At 38.7% G+C, this 14,061-nt stretch overlaps 1 protein-coding gene across 3 annotated transcripts in view; it reads right to left on the reverse strand.

The window, feature by feature from the left end:
• Positions 1-3,060: 3,060 nt before the first annotated feature.
• Positions 3,061-14,061, reverse strand: part of TRAK2 (trafficking kinesin protein 2) — a 62,413-nt gene continuing 51,412 nt past the window's right edge. For all 3 annotated transcript variants that reach the window (XM_007112912.4, XM_007112913.4, XM_024124581.3), the window contains 3 exons: positions 13,112-13,378; positions 9,556-9,661; positions 3,061-7,004 (listed from right to left, as the gene is read on the reverse strand). In XM_007112912.4, the coding sequence (XP_007112974.1) occupies positions 6,326-7,004; positions 9,556-9,661; positions 13,112-13,378 (1,052 nt within the window). In that variant the 3' untranslated portion in view covers positions 3,061-6,325. The remainder of the gene's footprint in view (positions 7,005-9,555; positions 9,662-13,111; positions 13,379-14,061) is intronic.

The following is a 14,061-nucleotide window of genomic DNA, read 5'->3' on the forward strand; positions in this document are numbered from 1 at the left end:
AGGAGAGAGTCCTCACCAGAAGTCAACTCTGCCAGCACCTTGACCTTGGACTTCCAGCTTCCAGCACTGTGAGACAATAAATTTCTGTTGTTTAAGCCACTCAGTCTGTGGGTTTTTTTGTTATGGCAGCCCTATCAGCGAATACACCATCCCTTTCAGAGTAGAAACCAAAGTCCTTACAGTGGCCAGCACAGTTTACTGTATGAGTTTCCTACTGTTACTATAACAAATTACTATAAGTTTAGTGCCTTAAAACAACACCAGCTTGTTATAGTTCTGAAGGGCAGAGTCTGAAATGGGTCTCTCTGGGCTAAAATCAAGGTGTTGGCAGGGTTGTATTCCTCCCGGTGGCTCTAGAGGAGAATCTATTTCCCTGCCTTTTCCAGCTCCTAGAAGCTGCCCCTGTTCCTAGTGGCCTTGTCCTCTATCTTCAAAGCCAACAACGGCATCACTCCAACCTCTGCTTCTATCGTCATGTCTCCTCCTCTGACACTCTGACTTCCTCTTTCATGTGTAAGGACCTTTACATTTACATTAGGCCCACCTGGATAATCCAGGTTGATCTGTCCATCTCAAGGTCAGCTGATGAGTAACATAATTCCATCTGCAATCTTAATTTTCCCTTGGCAAGTAACAGAACAAAGTGGTGGCTTCCAGGGATTAGGACATGGACTTCTTTGTGGGGGGGGGGGGCGTGTCATTATTCTGCTGACTACATTCAGCATCTCTGCTGCTTCTCTGAGCTCGTTTCCCAACACTGTCTCCTCACTTCCTCCACTCCCCCCACATGGGCCTCTTTGCTTTCCAGGAAAAGATCAGACGTGCCAAGCAAGTTCCCACCCGGGGCCTTTGTACCCACTGTTCCCTTGGCCAAGAGCGCTTGCCTGAGGCGCCAAAGTGGCTCCTGCTGGCTTTTTACACAGGGATTGCCCTGACTTCTCTGTATAAAATAGCAATCCCACCGTCACCATCCCCTCCTCCCTATGCCTGTGTTATTTTTCCTCGTAGCACTTGTAGACCTTGGATGGATTAATACGTTTATGGTCATCTCCCTGCCCCTCCCCACTAGAATGTGAGTCCCTGAGAGTGGAGACTTTGCCGTTGTTGGAATATTTTGAATCACAGTTTCAATTTCATTACTGTGATTGTTCTGTTCATATTTTCTGTTTCTTCTGGTTCAGTCTTGGAAGGTTATACTTTTCTAAGAATTTGTCCCTTTCTTTCAGGTTGTCCATTTTATTGGCATAGAGTTGCTTGTAGTAGTCTCTTTGTATTTCTGTGGTGTCCATTGTATCTTCTCCTTTTTCATTTCTAATTTTATTGATTTGAGTCCTCTCCCTCTTTTTCGTGATGAGTCTGGCTAAAGGTTTATCAATTTTGTTTAATTGCGAATGTCGGTGTGTTTAATATTGTCCCAGAGGTCCCCTTAGGCTGTCTTCATTTCTTTTCATTCTTTTTTCTTTATTCTGTTCCGCAGCAGTGAATTCCAGCATTCTGTCTTTCAGGTCACTTACCCGTTCTTCTGCCTCAGTTATTCTGCTATTGATTCCTTCTAGTGTATTTTTCAGTTCAGTCATTGTATTGTTCATCTCTATTTGATTGTTTTTTAATTCTTCTAGGTGTTTGTTAAACATTTCTTTCATCTTCTTGATCGTTGCCTCCATTTTGTTCCTGAGGTTCTGGATCATCTTCACTATCATTATTCTGAATTCTTTTTCTGGAAGCTTGCCTATTTCCACTTCATTTAATTGTTTTTCTGGGGTTTTATCGTGTTCCTTCATCTGGTACACAGTCCTCTGCCTTTTCATTTTGTCTGTCTTTCTGTGAATGTGGTTTTTGTTTCACAGGCTGCAGGATTGTAGTTCTTGCTTCTGCTGTCTGCCCTCTGGTGGGTAAGGCTATCTAAGAGGCTTGCACAAATTTCCTGATGGGAGGGACTGGTGGTGGGTAGAGCTGGGTGTTGCTCTGGTGGGCAGAGCTCAGTAAAACTTTAATCCATTTGTCTGCTGATGGGTGGGGCTGAGTTCCCTCCCTGTTGGTTGTTTGGCCTGAGGCAACCCAGCACTGGAGGCTACACGCTCTTTGAGGGGGCTAATGGTGGACTCTGGGAGGGCTTATGCCAAGGAGTACTTCCCAGAACTTCTGCTGCCAGTGTCCTTGACCCTGTGGTGAGCCACAGCCACCCCCCGCCTCTGCAGGAGACCCTCCAACACTAGCAGGTAGGTCTGGTTCAGTCTCCTATGGGGTCACTGCTCCTTCTCCCTGGGTCCTCATGCACACACTACTTTGTGTGTGCCCTCCAAGAGTGGGGTCTCTGCTTCCCCCAGTCCTGTCACTCCAGTGGGTGGACTTCTGTGGTATAATTGTTCTCCAGTTTGTGAGTCACCCACCCAGCGGTTATGGGATTTGATTTGCGATTGTGCCCTTACTACCGTCTCATTGCAGCTTCTCCTTTGTCTTTGGATGTGGGGTATCTTTTTTGGTGAGTTCCAGTGTCTTCCTGTCGATGATCATTCAGCAGTTAGTTGCAATTCCGGTGCTCTTGCAAGAGGGAGTGCACGTCCTTCTATTCCACTATCTTGAACCAATCTCCATTTTTCTAAATGGATATTAAATGAGTTTAAAATAAATACATCAATTAAATTGTGAGAGAGAAAAGAGAACATCAAAGAACTTTTCTGTTAGAATCCAACAATTCTCAAATTTAATTTCTTGGAAACAGTTTCGAAATAGCTAAGAGTATCAATAGTAAATTATGGACTATAGGTAATGAATTGCTTCATACTTCCTGAGTCTTTTCAAATTAAAGATCTGCATTGACTTTAGATTTTATTTTTTTGTTGCTGATACTTTGCTGAGGAAACAATATGGTTATTCTATTTTTTTAAATCTAAGAAAATAGAATAAGATGTTTACTACTCGTGACTATTGTTGGTTTGTTTTGTGTTGTTTTGACAAATAGAGTTGTTTTCTGTACCAAAAACAACATAATGGAAAGGAAAGACTTAATGCAGGATTACCTGTGAAAAGAACTGGGACAAAAACACAGAAAGACAAATGAAAATTTAAGAAGATACTCGTGTTTATTATCTGATTAACATTTGACAAAGCAAAGGTAGGTGCACAAAGAGCTCTTTGACAAAGTCAATCCCCAGATATCAAACTACAGTATCTCCCTGGCAGCCCCAGAGGGCACCATGCCACTCCCAGGTAGCTGTGCTGGCTATGCAACAACTCAGTGTAGATGCTGCTGTGTTGTACTTGGAGTACAGGCTTGCAGGCATCTGACATCAAAGGAGTGGGCTACTAAACACTAAGAGTTCTAGTTCCAGGTGTCAAAAGTCAATGTTATTACCAACAAGTACTAATTGTGTACCAGAATGGTCAGAAAAAATAACAGGCTTTCAATACTGTATAAAATACACCTTTTATAGAGAACAGGCTCTTGTGAGCTGCCTTTAACTTATTTCCTCCCTTTGCCAAAGTCTGTTCATTCAGGTCAAATCAAGGACATATAGTACAAAATTTTTTAAAAAACGACTTTAACAATAGTCATTAACTTTTTTCCAAGACCCATGCCTAAGGCTATTTACATAAGATCTGGGATCATCATAATTCAGGAGAAATTTTAATTCTGAGTTCACAGGGAAGGTATCCCTTCTAGTAGATAATAGGATACTCAGAAATACCTGAGGTATAATCACTGAGACCCTTCAGAAGGAAAAAAAAAACAAAAACGATCAGAGTTCTGGCATTAAAGTACATACACAGTTGATAAAGAAAAACTAAAATGTGAACAGTGCTAAAACATAACAGATAAATTAAGAAGGAACTTGTTACAAGGCTCCAGTTCTTACTATATTTTACACACAATTTCATTATAATAGAGATTCTCATTCTCAACCAAAAATGATTTTAGGTGGAAATTTCAAAAACAACAAAACCCAGTTTCAAAACAGGATTCATTTCTAGAGACGAGCATGCACCAGTTTCCAATCATTGTGTTTCTGGTGGAACAGCAACATCAATTTAATTTCCAAAAACCAAAGTATGTTTCTCTTTAATCAGACAGGCTTATTTGGCTGTGAATACACCCTTGCCCTGCCTCCAAAGTGATCATTTTAGCCTCGGTTATTTTAAAAGTATACTAATTATACAGAACACTCCAAAATCTAGCTTAATTTATAGCTGTTTATATAATATACATAAAATCTGATAATTTAACACTTTGTACTACTCTCTGGTCCTATATTTTCCTACTTCCTGATGTGTCTTGGAAACTGGTAACAGGAAGATTACTTTCTTAGAGAATAAATAAAAAGATTAAAGAATTGTCTAAAATAAGCACCCCAGAGTTACTTTATGAAGTAGAAACTCAAATATCATTTAAAATGTGAATTGGAATATTCTAGAAATTTAAACATCAGGAATTCTTCTGGTCCACATTCAGGGACATGTGTGTTCACTTACAGACCAGCTGGAATCCTTTCTGAACATCTCTGTGTACGGTCTGCTGATTTCAGAATGACTGAGCAAGGGGGAGAGAAGGGGGAGAGGACACTCTTTTTGTTAAGAAGTTTATTTAGAAAAGTTTTATTAAAAGATTCTAAACATCATGGAAAACTCACACATTTTACTCTTGCATGTGTGTTTTGAGCACATAGCTCTTCCTGAAGGAGAGGCAGCTCAAGAGAGAAGGACCCTCCTCTGGCCTGTAACAGGTGTATGGATGGTAGCCACAGGAGTAACATGCCCATCAAGAATTCTGCAGAAAATTGCCTTTCAGCTTAAGTCAGAACAAAGGAGCAAAACATTTGCTAATGAAGCAATGAAAAGATCAAGTAACACACCTCCCATTTTCAAAAAGAACTAGCCCCCTCCTTCATCTTCTCTCCATAATGCCTTTCATGTAACAGCATTTCTTTCTCAACTGCATGGCCGAGATAAAGCCATGTCATCTGATGAAAAGCAGACCTCGGTCAGCAATGCTCAGAAAACAGATCTGTTTTTTCCCAATTCACAGCCTTGCGTCACACTGCTGAAAGCTGAAACCTAATCCCGGAGTTTCACTTTGCCATTTCACATAGTTAAAAAAAAGAAAAAAGGAATCCCAGAGAAAAAGCAAAAGCGTTTGACTTTCTCATCGAAAAAAGTTCATTCTCTAATTCTGCGGATATGAAGAAAAAGGCAGATGTTTTAATTTTATTTTATATTAAAAAAACACAATCTCAAAGAAAGCACCTGGGTTTTACTTCAGTTTATAATAATTTGCTGTGCCTGAGAATTTTTGTGCAAATATATGTCATCTTTCATTAAAAGTATGCATAGCACATTTTGGAAAAAGTTTAGTTGCAACCAACTTTCCTTCCAAAAAAACTTAGAGATAAATACACAACATTCTCTAATTCCTATTGATTGCACTTCTGGTTTAACCCATCCAGCCTCCAAGGAAATTTGAAAGACATGTACAGTAATTATGTTCATACACCTTGGCCAATGCACTTATTCAGAAGAAATATTCTGAAAACAAGTTTCCTTGGTTCCAATGTACCCATATTTTCCTTCTTAAAGTAAATCCCTCCTACCCCCCACCTCATGTTGTTTGGGGGGGGGTATTGTATAAAAATACAAATTTAAAAAATTAACCCTTATTAATCACAAATGCAAAAGGAACGTGGATTATGTTTGGGATCCCAGTGGCTCAAAGGCCTGAAAACAGAAAGCAAAAAGGGAGTCTCTACTAGTCTGATCTTATGAAAAAGGTAAAATTCCTTGTCGATAATGCAGTGACCATACTCTTTGATGGAGGTGTAATTTAACCAGACATTAACAGGGGTCAGCAGATAAGCCATCTCACTGTTGTCTCAGTAACAGACTGAGTTTACTCCAGCAACCTTCTAGAACAGCTTTCTAAAGGTAACGGTCAAAGCTGCTCCTTCTTTTTTCCCATCTCCTAACCTGGGTCCTCCCTGCTTATGCTCACCAGAAGTAAATGTGCTAGCTAGTTCAGTATTTCTGGTATGTTCCAATATTACTGAATTTATTTTCTAGTCAATTTTTATTTTCAAGACAAGAAATACCAACTGGATGACCGCATTAAACATTTCTTCTTTCTCTGCTTCCAAACACTCATGACCTATTCATTTATACTTTCAATTTATCAGACAGACCTCATGCCAATTCTGTTTCCGTTCTTCCACTTTCCCCTTCCCACATTCACAACCCTTCTGCAACATTCCTTTTCTCTCAGACAAGACTACATGTATCAGTGCAAATCTTTCCTTCATGTGCTAACTTGTGTAAGAGGTCAGTCAACTGCTGAACCTCAGTCTTCCTTCAGGATATCCATTTTGGGTGATGATGTGCAAACTGGGGTGCCAAAGCTACCCATCATGACTGGAAGACTCTGATTCCTCCTCAGTCCACTCAATAAATTGCTACCTGAATTTAAATAGACAGCAGAGTTTGGTCTTTGAAGACCATTTTCTGCCTCTTGGCTTCTTCCATTTTCCTGGGCTGCAGGGGTCTTGATCACTCTGGCTATCCCCAGTCTTTTCAGCCTGTCCACTAAGTTCATCTTCAACTGGCCAACGTCAGGAGGGTTTCGGGACGGTCTCAAGCCATACATCTCCTGGAGGAATGTTTCAGCTGGTCGGGAGGCCAAAAAATTTTCAGAGAGATGCACTCGAGGCTCAACAGGCAAAGGAGAGGGGCAAGGTGAGTGAGATGGTGAATTTGGTGGCGTGGAAGGGATAGCCAGGCCTCTAGGGAGAGGCTGGAGGAGGGGGTCCTCTGAAACTGGGCTGTGGTATGCTTTAGCAGAGATGCCTTGCTTTTGTAGAAGTTTGGCCAAGCTCATGGTGCCGCTGAAGGTTATGGTGGAATCTCGTCGGTTGGTGATGGATTCACCAATGCTGAGCCTATAGGACATAGCAGGAGAATTCACGGCTGTGTTTGATGAACTGCTACCACTACTTCCACAGGATAATGAAGGGAAGCCAGAGCTTTATATAGAAAGAAAAAAAAAAAAGCAGGAGAGAGAATTTAAGAATAAAAAGTAATCCCAAGTCAGCATTTAAAGGAATTACAGTAGTTATCCATAGTAAATATAGAGGAACAGGCAACACATCAGTATCTGAGGAATGAAAATTTTGATGTGTTACTTCAATGATTAGTTATTTGTAATTTGTAATTTAGTCATTAACTTATTGAAACATATTTCTTTTCACAGAATATGAGTTTACTGTACTTAGATAACTTTATTATTCTCAAATAATTACTTTATTATTCTTAAATTTTAACTCTAAAATATGTATCTGTGGAAATACAACTAAATTTTATAATTAAAAAATCAAAGAAATTTAAATATTGAAGAAAGTAAACTTTAGAAATTTTTATTAACATATCCATTCCATAAAGTGAAATACACCAAAAGACAATAATCTGTGATTTAACAATTCTTCAACCTTTTAGAAAATACAATCTTTCATAATTAAACCGAAGACGGTTTTCTAAGAAGACACATTTCTTTTTAATTTGTCAATTTTATATTACTGAGAATAAAGTTCTAATTGTTAAATTTCCAAGAATGTTAATTCCAAACAATAGTAGTATAAGGATACCCATGGAATGAATTTTTCTCAATCTTGACTTAAAGCATGGGTTTCTGGGAAATTAAAAATAATTAAAAGCTTTGACAGCTATTAGAATTTTTCTTCTTATTCTATGTTTTGTTAAAAAGAAAAAAACTAAATAAACAATCATGTACTCAAGGAAATGGTGATAGAATGGAGAGGGTACTTCTTTAACAAATTATTCCCCCTTGAGCAAAAGTTACCAGCATTTAATACATAAACTTTCACTTTAACACAAAATACTCAGAATATCTAGATATCAAGATTTATAAAGATTATGAACAAGATGCAAATTTAGGATTAATAAATAAACTTTCTAAAGTACCAACTTGTATTAAAGAAGCAAAATGCAAACAACTTTGACTCCTTGGTTCTGATGTAGTCTGTCTACTGTATTCCCAGTCTCCCACCTCCCTGGTCCTACTTTATTGTAGAATTGCCTGTCTTTTCCTAAACTGTTCATGTCACTACCATACCAAATGATGGTATCAACCTGTAGCGAGAGCCTCCTCAGGAACCAATTTTATAAAACCTGCTATCTTGTTGACTATAAGAACAATGTAGAAAAATTGCAGGTATGCCTGTTTATTATAGACTTAATTGAGGTCTTTATAGGATACCACCCAAATGCTTCCCTAAACAGTCAATTTGCTTCTATCTTATAGATACTGTGAATCATAATGTTATTTCCCTCCACATTGGCAGCTAGAAAGCTAAGACTCAAATACATGGCTCACCTTACTTAGCAAGTATATAAGACTTTACAGTACAATTTATACACTAGGTGTATTCCTCTATCCATTTTATATCCTTACTCTTGATTCTTTTTTGCTTCATTTTTCTTCTCTACTTCTAGTTAACATTATGCTGCAAAGTTCTACATATCTCTGGAAATTGCCTTAGATTCTTTTTGGAATTGGTAGGACAGAAATTTCAGCAATATTGCTTATTGTTTTAGTCTGTGTAGTAAATAATTTGGACTGCCCAGAGGGTTCTGGCTTTGCCCTCAGCTTCTGGGAGGTAATCTATGCCATGGCTGCTAGAAGTGTGTTTGTTCAGGATGGAGCCTGGCCACACTAGATCTTGGAGTGGACCTGGACACACCCAATAGCTGTAGGATGGGGACTGGCCATGCCAGGATGACTAACCATGTGATTTAGGGTAGAAGCCTTGGGTCAGTGGACCTCGAGGTGAGTTATTACAGTTATAGTGAGTTATAGTTATATAGGTAATCAATCAATCATGCCTTACACAGTGAAGCCTCAGTAAAAAAAATCTGGACACTAAGGCTTGGGTGAGCTTCCCTGGTTGGCAATACTCTGTGTGCACTGTCAAACACTGATACCAGGAAAGTAATGACTCCTAAGGACAGGGAGGTTTCATGTGTGGAACCCTCCCAGACTCTGACTTATGTGTCTCTTCCTTCGGCTAATTTTATCCTGTAAACTTTCCCTGTAATAAACAGTAACCACGTGCATAACAGCTTTCAGTGAGTTCTGTGAGTCCTTCTGGAAAATTTATCAAACAAGAGCATGGTTTTGAGAACCCCTGAACTTGCAGGTCGTATCAGAAATGAGGGCAGTCTTGTGCGGAGGACTAGTCCCTCCAATCTTGCAGTTTGGCTAACTCTGGGTATAGTTTCAGCTGGGTCATTTACTACCTGCCTGCCCTTGGACCAGTCACCTGAACTTTCTACGCCTCATTTTCTTCATTTAGACACTACATACTCGCTTGGCTTGCCTACTTCAAAGAGTTATAATGATCAAATGAGAAAATACAATGTGAAAATATTCTAAAGACAAATTATCACAGTACATTAATTAAAATTCTGGGAATTAAAATGACAGTAATTTAAAAAAGAAATTCAAGAAAACAGAGTTGAGGAAAGAAGTAAGGCCTCAAATTGCCCAGCCCCTCTTACCTGGGGGTAACCTGAGTAATATCAGAAGGATGTAATATCCTACAGGTGGTAAAGGTGAATGTTGAGTTTGTGCAGGACAGACACTTTCCTGGGTTTGAGGTTGCAACTGAAGTAGAGAGTTTTAGGGAATCAAACACAAAATTGAAAGACTAGGTTAATAATGTAAAAAGTTCGTCATTACTATTAATAATACAGCATTTATCTGGTGTCTTTTATACAAAAATTCCCAAATCTAGAAATGAAATATACATATTTCATTTTTTCCCATGAATTTATTTATTTATTTATCTTTGGCTGTGTCGGGTCTTCGTTGCTGTGCGTGGGCTTTCTCTAGTTGTGGCGAGTGGGGGCTACTCTTTGTTGCGGTGTGTGGGCTTCTCATTGTGGTGGCTTCTCTTATTGTGGAGCACGGGCTCTAGGCACGTGGGCTTCAGTAGTTATGGCACACAGGCTCAGTAGTTGTGGCTTGCGCGCTCTAGAGCGCAGGCTCGGTAGTTGTGGCGCACGGGCTTAGTTGCTCCCCAGCACGTGGGATCTTCCCGGACCAGGGCTGGAACCTGTGTCCCCTGCATTGACAGGCGGATTCTTAACCACTGTGCCACCAGGGAAGCCCTACATATTGTATTAGTATCCACTGGTTAGTATATAGCTGAACCCTTCAATAATTTGAAACTGTAATTCAAAAGGATTTAATATAGCTTAGAAACAAGAGAAAAACACATTGTGAAAAAATACATTAGAAAAAAATACCAAACCAAGAACTAGTCATCCAATCTTTCTAGCCAAACTATCTACTCCAGTGGTTCTCAAAGTGTTGTTTGCACCTTGTGTGAGTCTACAGGTCAAAATTACTTTCATAGCAGTGTTAAGATACTATCTGCCTTTTTGACTGGGTTGGCACTTGCACTGCTGGTGCAAAAGTAATAGTGGGTAAAGCTGCTGGCTCCGTAGCACAAATCAAGGCAATGGCACCAAGCTGTACTAGTATGCATCACTATTGTCCAATTACAGTAGGAAAAAAAAAAGCCAAATTCATATCAGAATGTCCTGCTGAAGCAGTAAAAATTATTTATTAAATCTTGACCCTTGGGGGACTTCCCTGGTGGCGCAGTGGTTAAGAATCCGCCTGCCAATGCAGGGGACACAGGTTCAAGCCCTGATCCGGGAAGATCCCACATGCCACGGAGCAACTAAGTCCGTGCACCACAACTACCGAGCCTGCGTTCTAGAGCCCAAGAGCCACAACTACTGAAGCCCGCGCGCTCTAGAGTCCATGCTCCGCAACAAGAGAAGCCACCGCAATGAGAAGTCCGCACACCACAATGAAGAGCAGCCCCCGCTCGCTGCAACTAGAGGAAGCCTGCGTGCAGCAATGAAGACCCAGAGCAGCCAAAAATTAATTAATTAATTAAAAAAAAATCTTGACCCTTGAATCTTTTTAATATTCTGTGTGATGAAACGGGAAGTAAGCATTAAGCACTCTGCTTTATACAGAGATACAATGGTTATCTAGAGGAAAAGCACATGTGCAATTTTTACATTTTTTCACAGAACACCATTTTTACTTGAAAGAACAATTAATACAAAAACTACAGTTATTCAGACTTGGATATCTGGCAACATTTTCTTGAAAAAGAATGTAGTGAGCCTGTCTCTTCAAGAAAATAGCTGACAGGATTTGCTGCCAGTGACAAAATTTCAGCTTTCAAGTGAAAATAAGTGTTTTGGTAGACTTGTATCCATCGCTGAGAGCTTGAAAGCTTCCTAATGCTAAAAGACTTACCCAATGAGGCAGGTGGTGATATTATATGATTTTAATATATTCTATAATGAAATGGGTCAACATTTGGAAGATCTGCATAACTCAGTGAACCAATATTTTCCAAATGACCAATGCATTATGTTAACAAAATCATGCATGGGTAAAAGATGCATTCAAAGAGCAGGACAGACTAATAGATTTTAATGTAACAAAGTATGAAAAAGTCACTGATAGGGTTTTAGATTCACATTGCTACAAACCTTAAAGAGACTACCACTTATCAAGTTTTGGTGTAATATCAAAGAATATCCACAAATACCTGAAGAGGCTATTAAAATACTCTTTCCTTTTCCAACCATGTATCTGTGTGAGGTTGTATTTCCTTTCTTATTTTTAAACTTTAAATTCTTTTTATTTCATTTTATTTTTCTATTGAGGTATAGTTGATTTACAATGTTCTGTTAGTTTCAGGTATATAGCAAAGTTATTCAGTTACATAAATATATATATATTTTTTCTTTTTCATATTCTTTTCCCTTATGTGTTATTACAAAATATTGAGTATAGTATATTCCTGTGCTATACAGTAGGTCCTTGTTGGTTATCTATTTTATATATAGTAGTGTGTATATGCTAATCCCAAACTCCTAATTTATCCCTCCCCACCCACCTCTCCCCTTTGGTAACTATAAGTTTGTTTTCTATGTCTGTGGGTCTATTTCTGTTTTGTATATAAATTCATTTATATCAATTTTTTTAAGATTCCACATATAAGCAATATCATATATGATTTTTGACTTTCTCTGTCTGGCTTACTTCACTTAGTATAATAATCTCTAGGTCCAACCATGTTGCTGCAAATGGCATTATTTCATTCTTTTTTATGGCTGAGTGGTATTCCATTGTATATATGTACCACATCTTCTTTATCCATTCATCTGTTGATGGACATTTAGGTTGCTTTCATGTCTTGGCTATTGTAAATAGTGCTGCAATGAACACTGGGGTGCATGTATCTTTCCGAATTATGGTTTTCTCCGAATACATGCCCGGGAATCATATGGTAGTTCTATTTTTAGCTTTTTAAGGAACCTTGACACTGTTCTCCATAGTGGCTGCACCAATTTACATTCCCACCAACAGTGTAGGAGGGTTCCTTTTTCTCCACACTCTCTGCAGAATTTATTATTTGTAGACTTTTTGATGATGGTGAGGCTGTATTTTCTTCATACTCCTCAACCAAAACAACATACTGTAATAGACTGAATGTAGAAGCTGACACAAGAATCCTGCTATCTTCTGTTAAGCCATAAATTAATGACTTGCAAAACTGTAAAACTAAACCACTTTGTAAACTACTTAAAAAAATACAGCTATTTTTCATAAAGCATATTATTTGTGTTAACATGTAACTCTTTTAAAATAATGAGTTAATAAATATTTTTATAATTTCTCAGTTTTGATTTCTAATAGGTAAATATTGGTAGATACAACCCACACAGACGCTCTCTGGAATTCTTAACGATTTTTAAGAGTGTAAAGAGATCCTGAGTCCAAAAGTTTTGTGAACCACTGGCTGAATTGCTCTCTCTCTGCCTATCTATTTATGCAGGTTGGCTAAGAAGTGGAGAGAATTAGAAGGGGCACTTATGCTATAGATTTCTATTGTCTTATATTCAAGACTGAGTACACTCCAGTAAGATTTATATAGAGGCAGTCAGCTGACCATACAGTTATGCAGAAGGCAAAGTACTTCTGGTTACTAGACTACACTCAACCAAGCACTCTTCTCACCTGTAACTGGACCACCAGCTGAAGTCATGGGCGGCAGGAAGATTCCTGTTACTGGCTGGGATATTGATGGTTTCTGTTCCACTTGAAGAGGTTGCTGAACCTGAAAAGTGATACCTTCCTCTTCATCTTCTTCTAAATCTGAGAGGTGATAGATGGCATCCTTGGGCAACTGGGTAAAGCCTTTAGTGATGACACCTGGTCGTGGGTCAAGAATGGTTCCTAAATTTGGTTGAGCAAGCTGCTGCCATTGGTGCAGAGTTTGTGATCCTGAGTATGCAAACCAAAAAAGGAACATGTTTTAAATTTCCCACAAATATTAAATCTTGAAAGAAGCTAAAACTGTATGTGTAAAAAAGTAATAGTAATAATAAAACTACTTATTTGGTCTTAATATTTTGGTAAAATTTGTAAATTAAAGTTATCTGTGGAAGATTAACAAGATGATAAAGGTATGAATAATAATCTGTTCATTTCAAAAGTTAACTTTAAAAAGGATATAAAGCAGGGGTGAAAAAACCAAGACAACACCCTTAATAGGAACTAGGATGCTGAGGCAGTGATGAGAAAGAAGATACGTATCATGTCGGGTTGTATTTTCCCAGGTGACAAAAATCAATACTCCTTTGTCCTGGAACTAGGCCTATGAACTCTGAACTCAAAAGCCAGGCTCCTAGGTTGGAAGGCACCTTGAATTACCATGTTTTTTTAAATATATTTCTCAAGACTCATATGTGCTCATGACTCTTGTTTCACCAGGTTCTCAGGGAGAGTAGGAAAGTGAAGGAGATGATAAAAAAGGAGGATCAATCCTCATGGTTTCTGTCTACGAATACTGGTGAATGATCACCCCAAGTACCTGCACCAGATGCAGTATCTAACTGTCACTAATAGTCATATAATCCTAAAAATGGCAACTCTGACAAATACCTGCACTGACTATTAATGAATAA

The sequence above is a fragment of the Physeter macrocephalus genome, chromosome 2 (genome assembly GCF_002837175.3).
Source record: "Physeter macrocephalus isolate SW-GA chromosome 2, ASM283717v5, whole genome shotgun sequence".
Lineage (NCBI taxonomy): Eukaryota > Metazoa > Chordata > Mammalia > Artiodactyla > Physeteridae > Physeter > Physeter macrocephalus.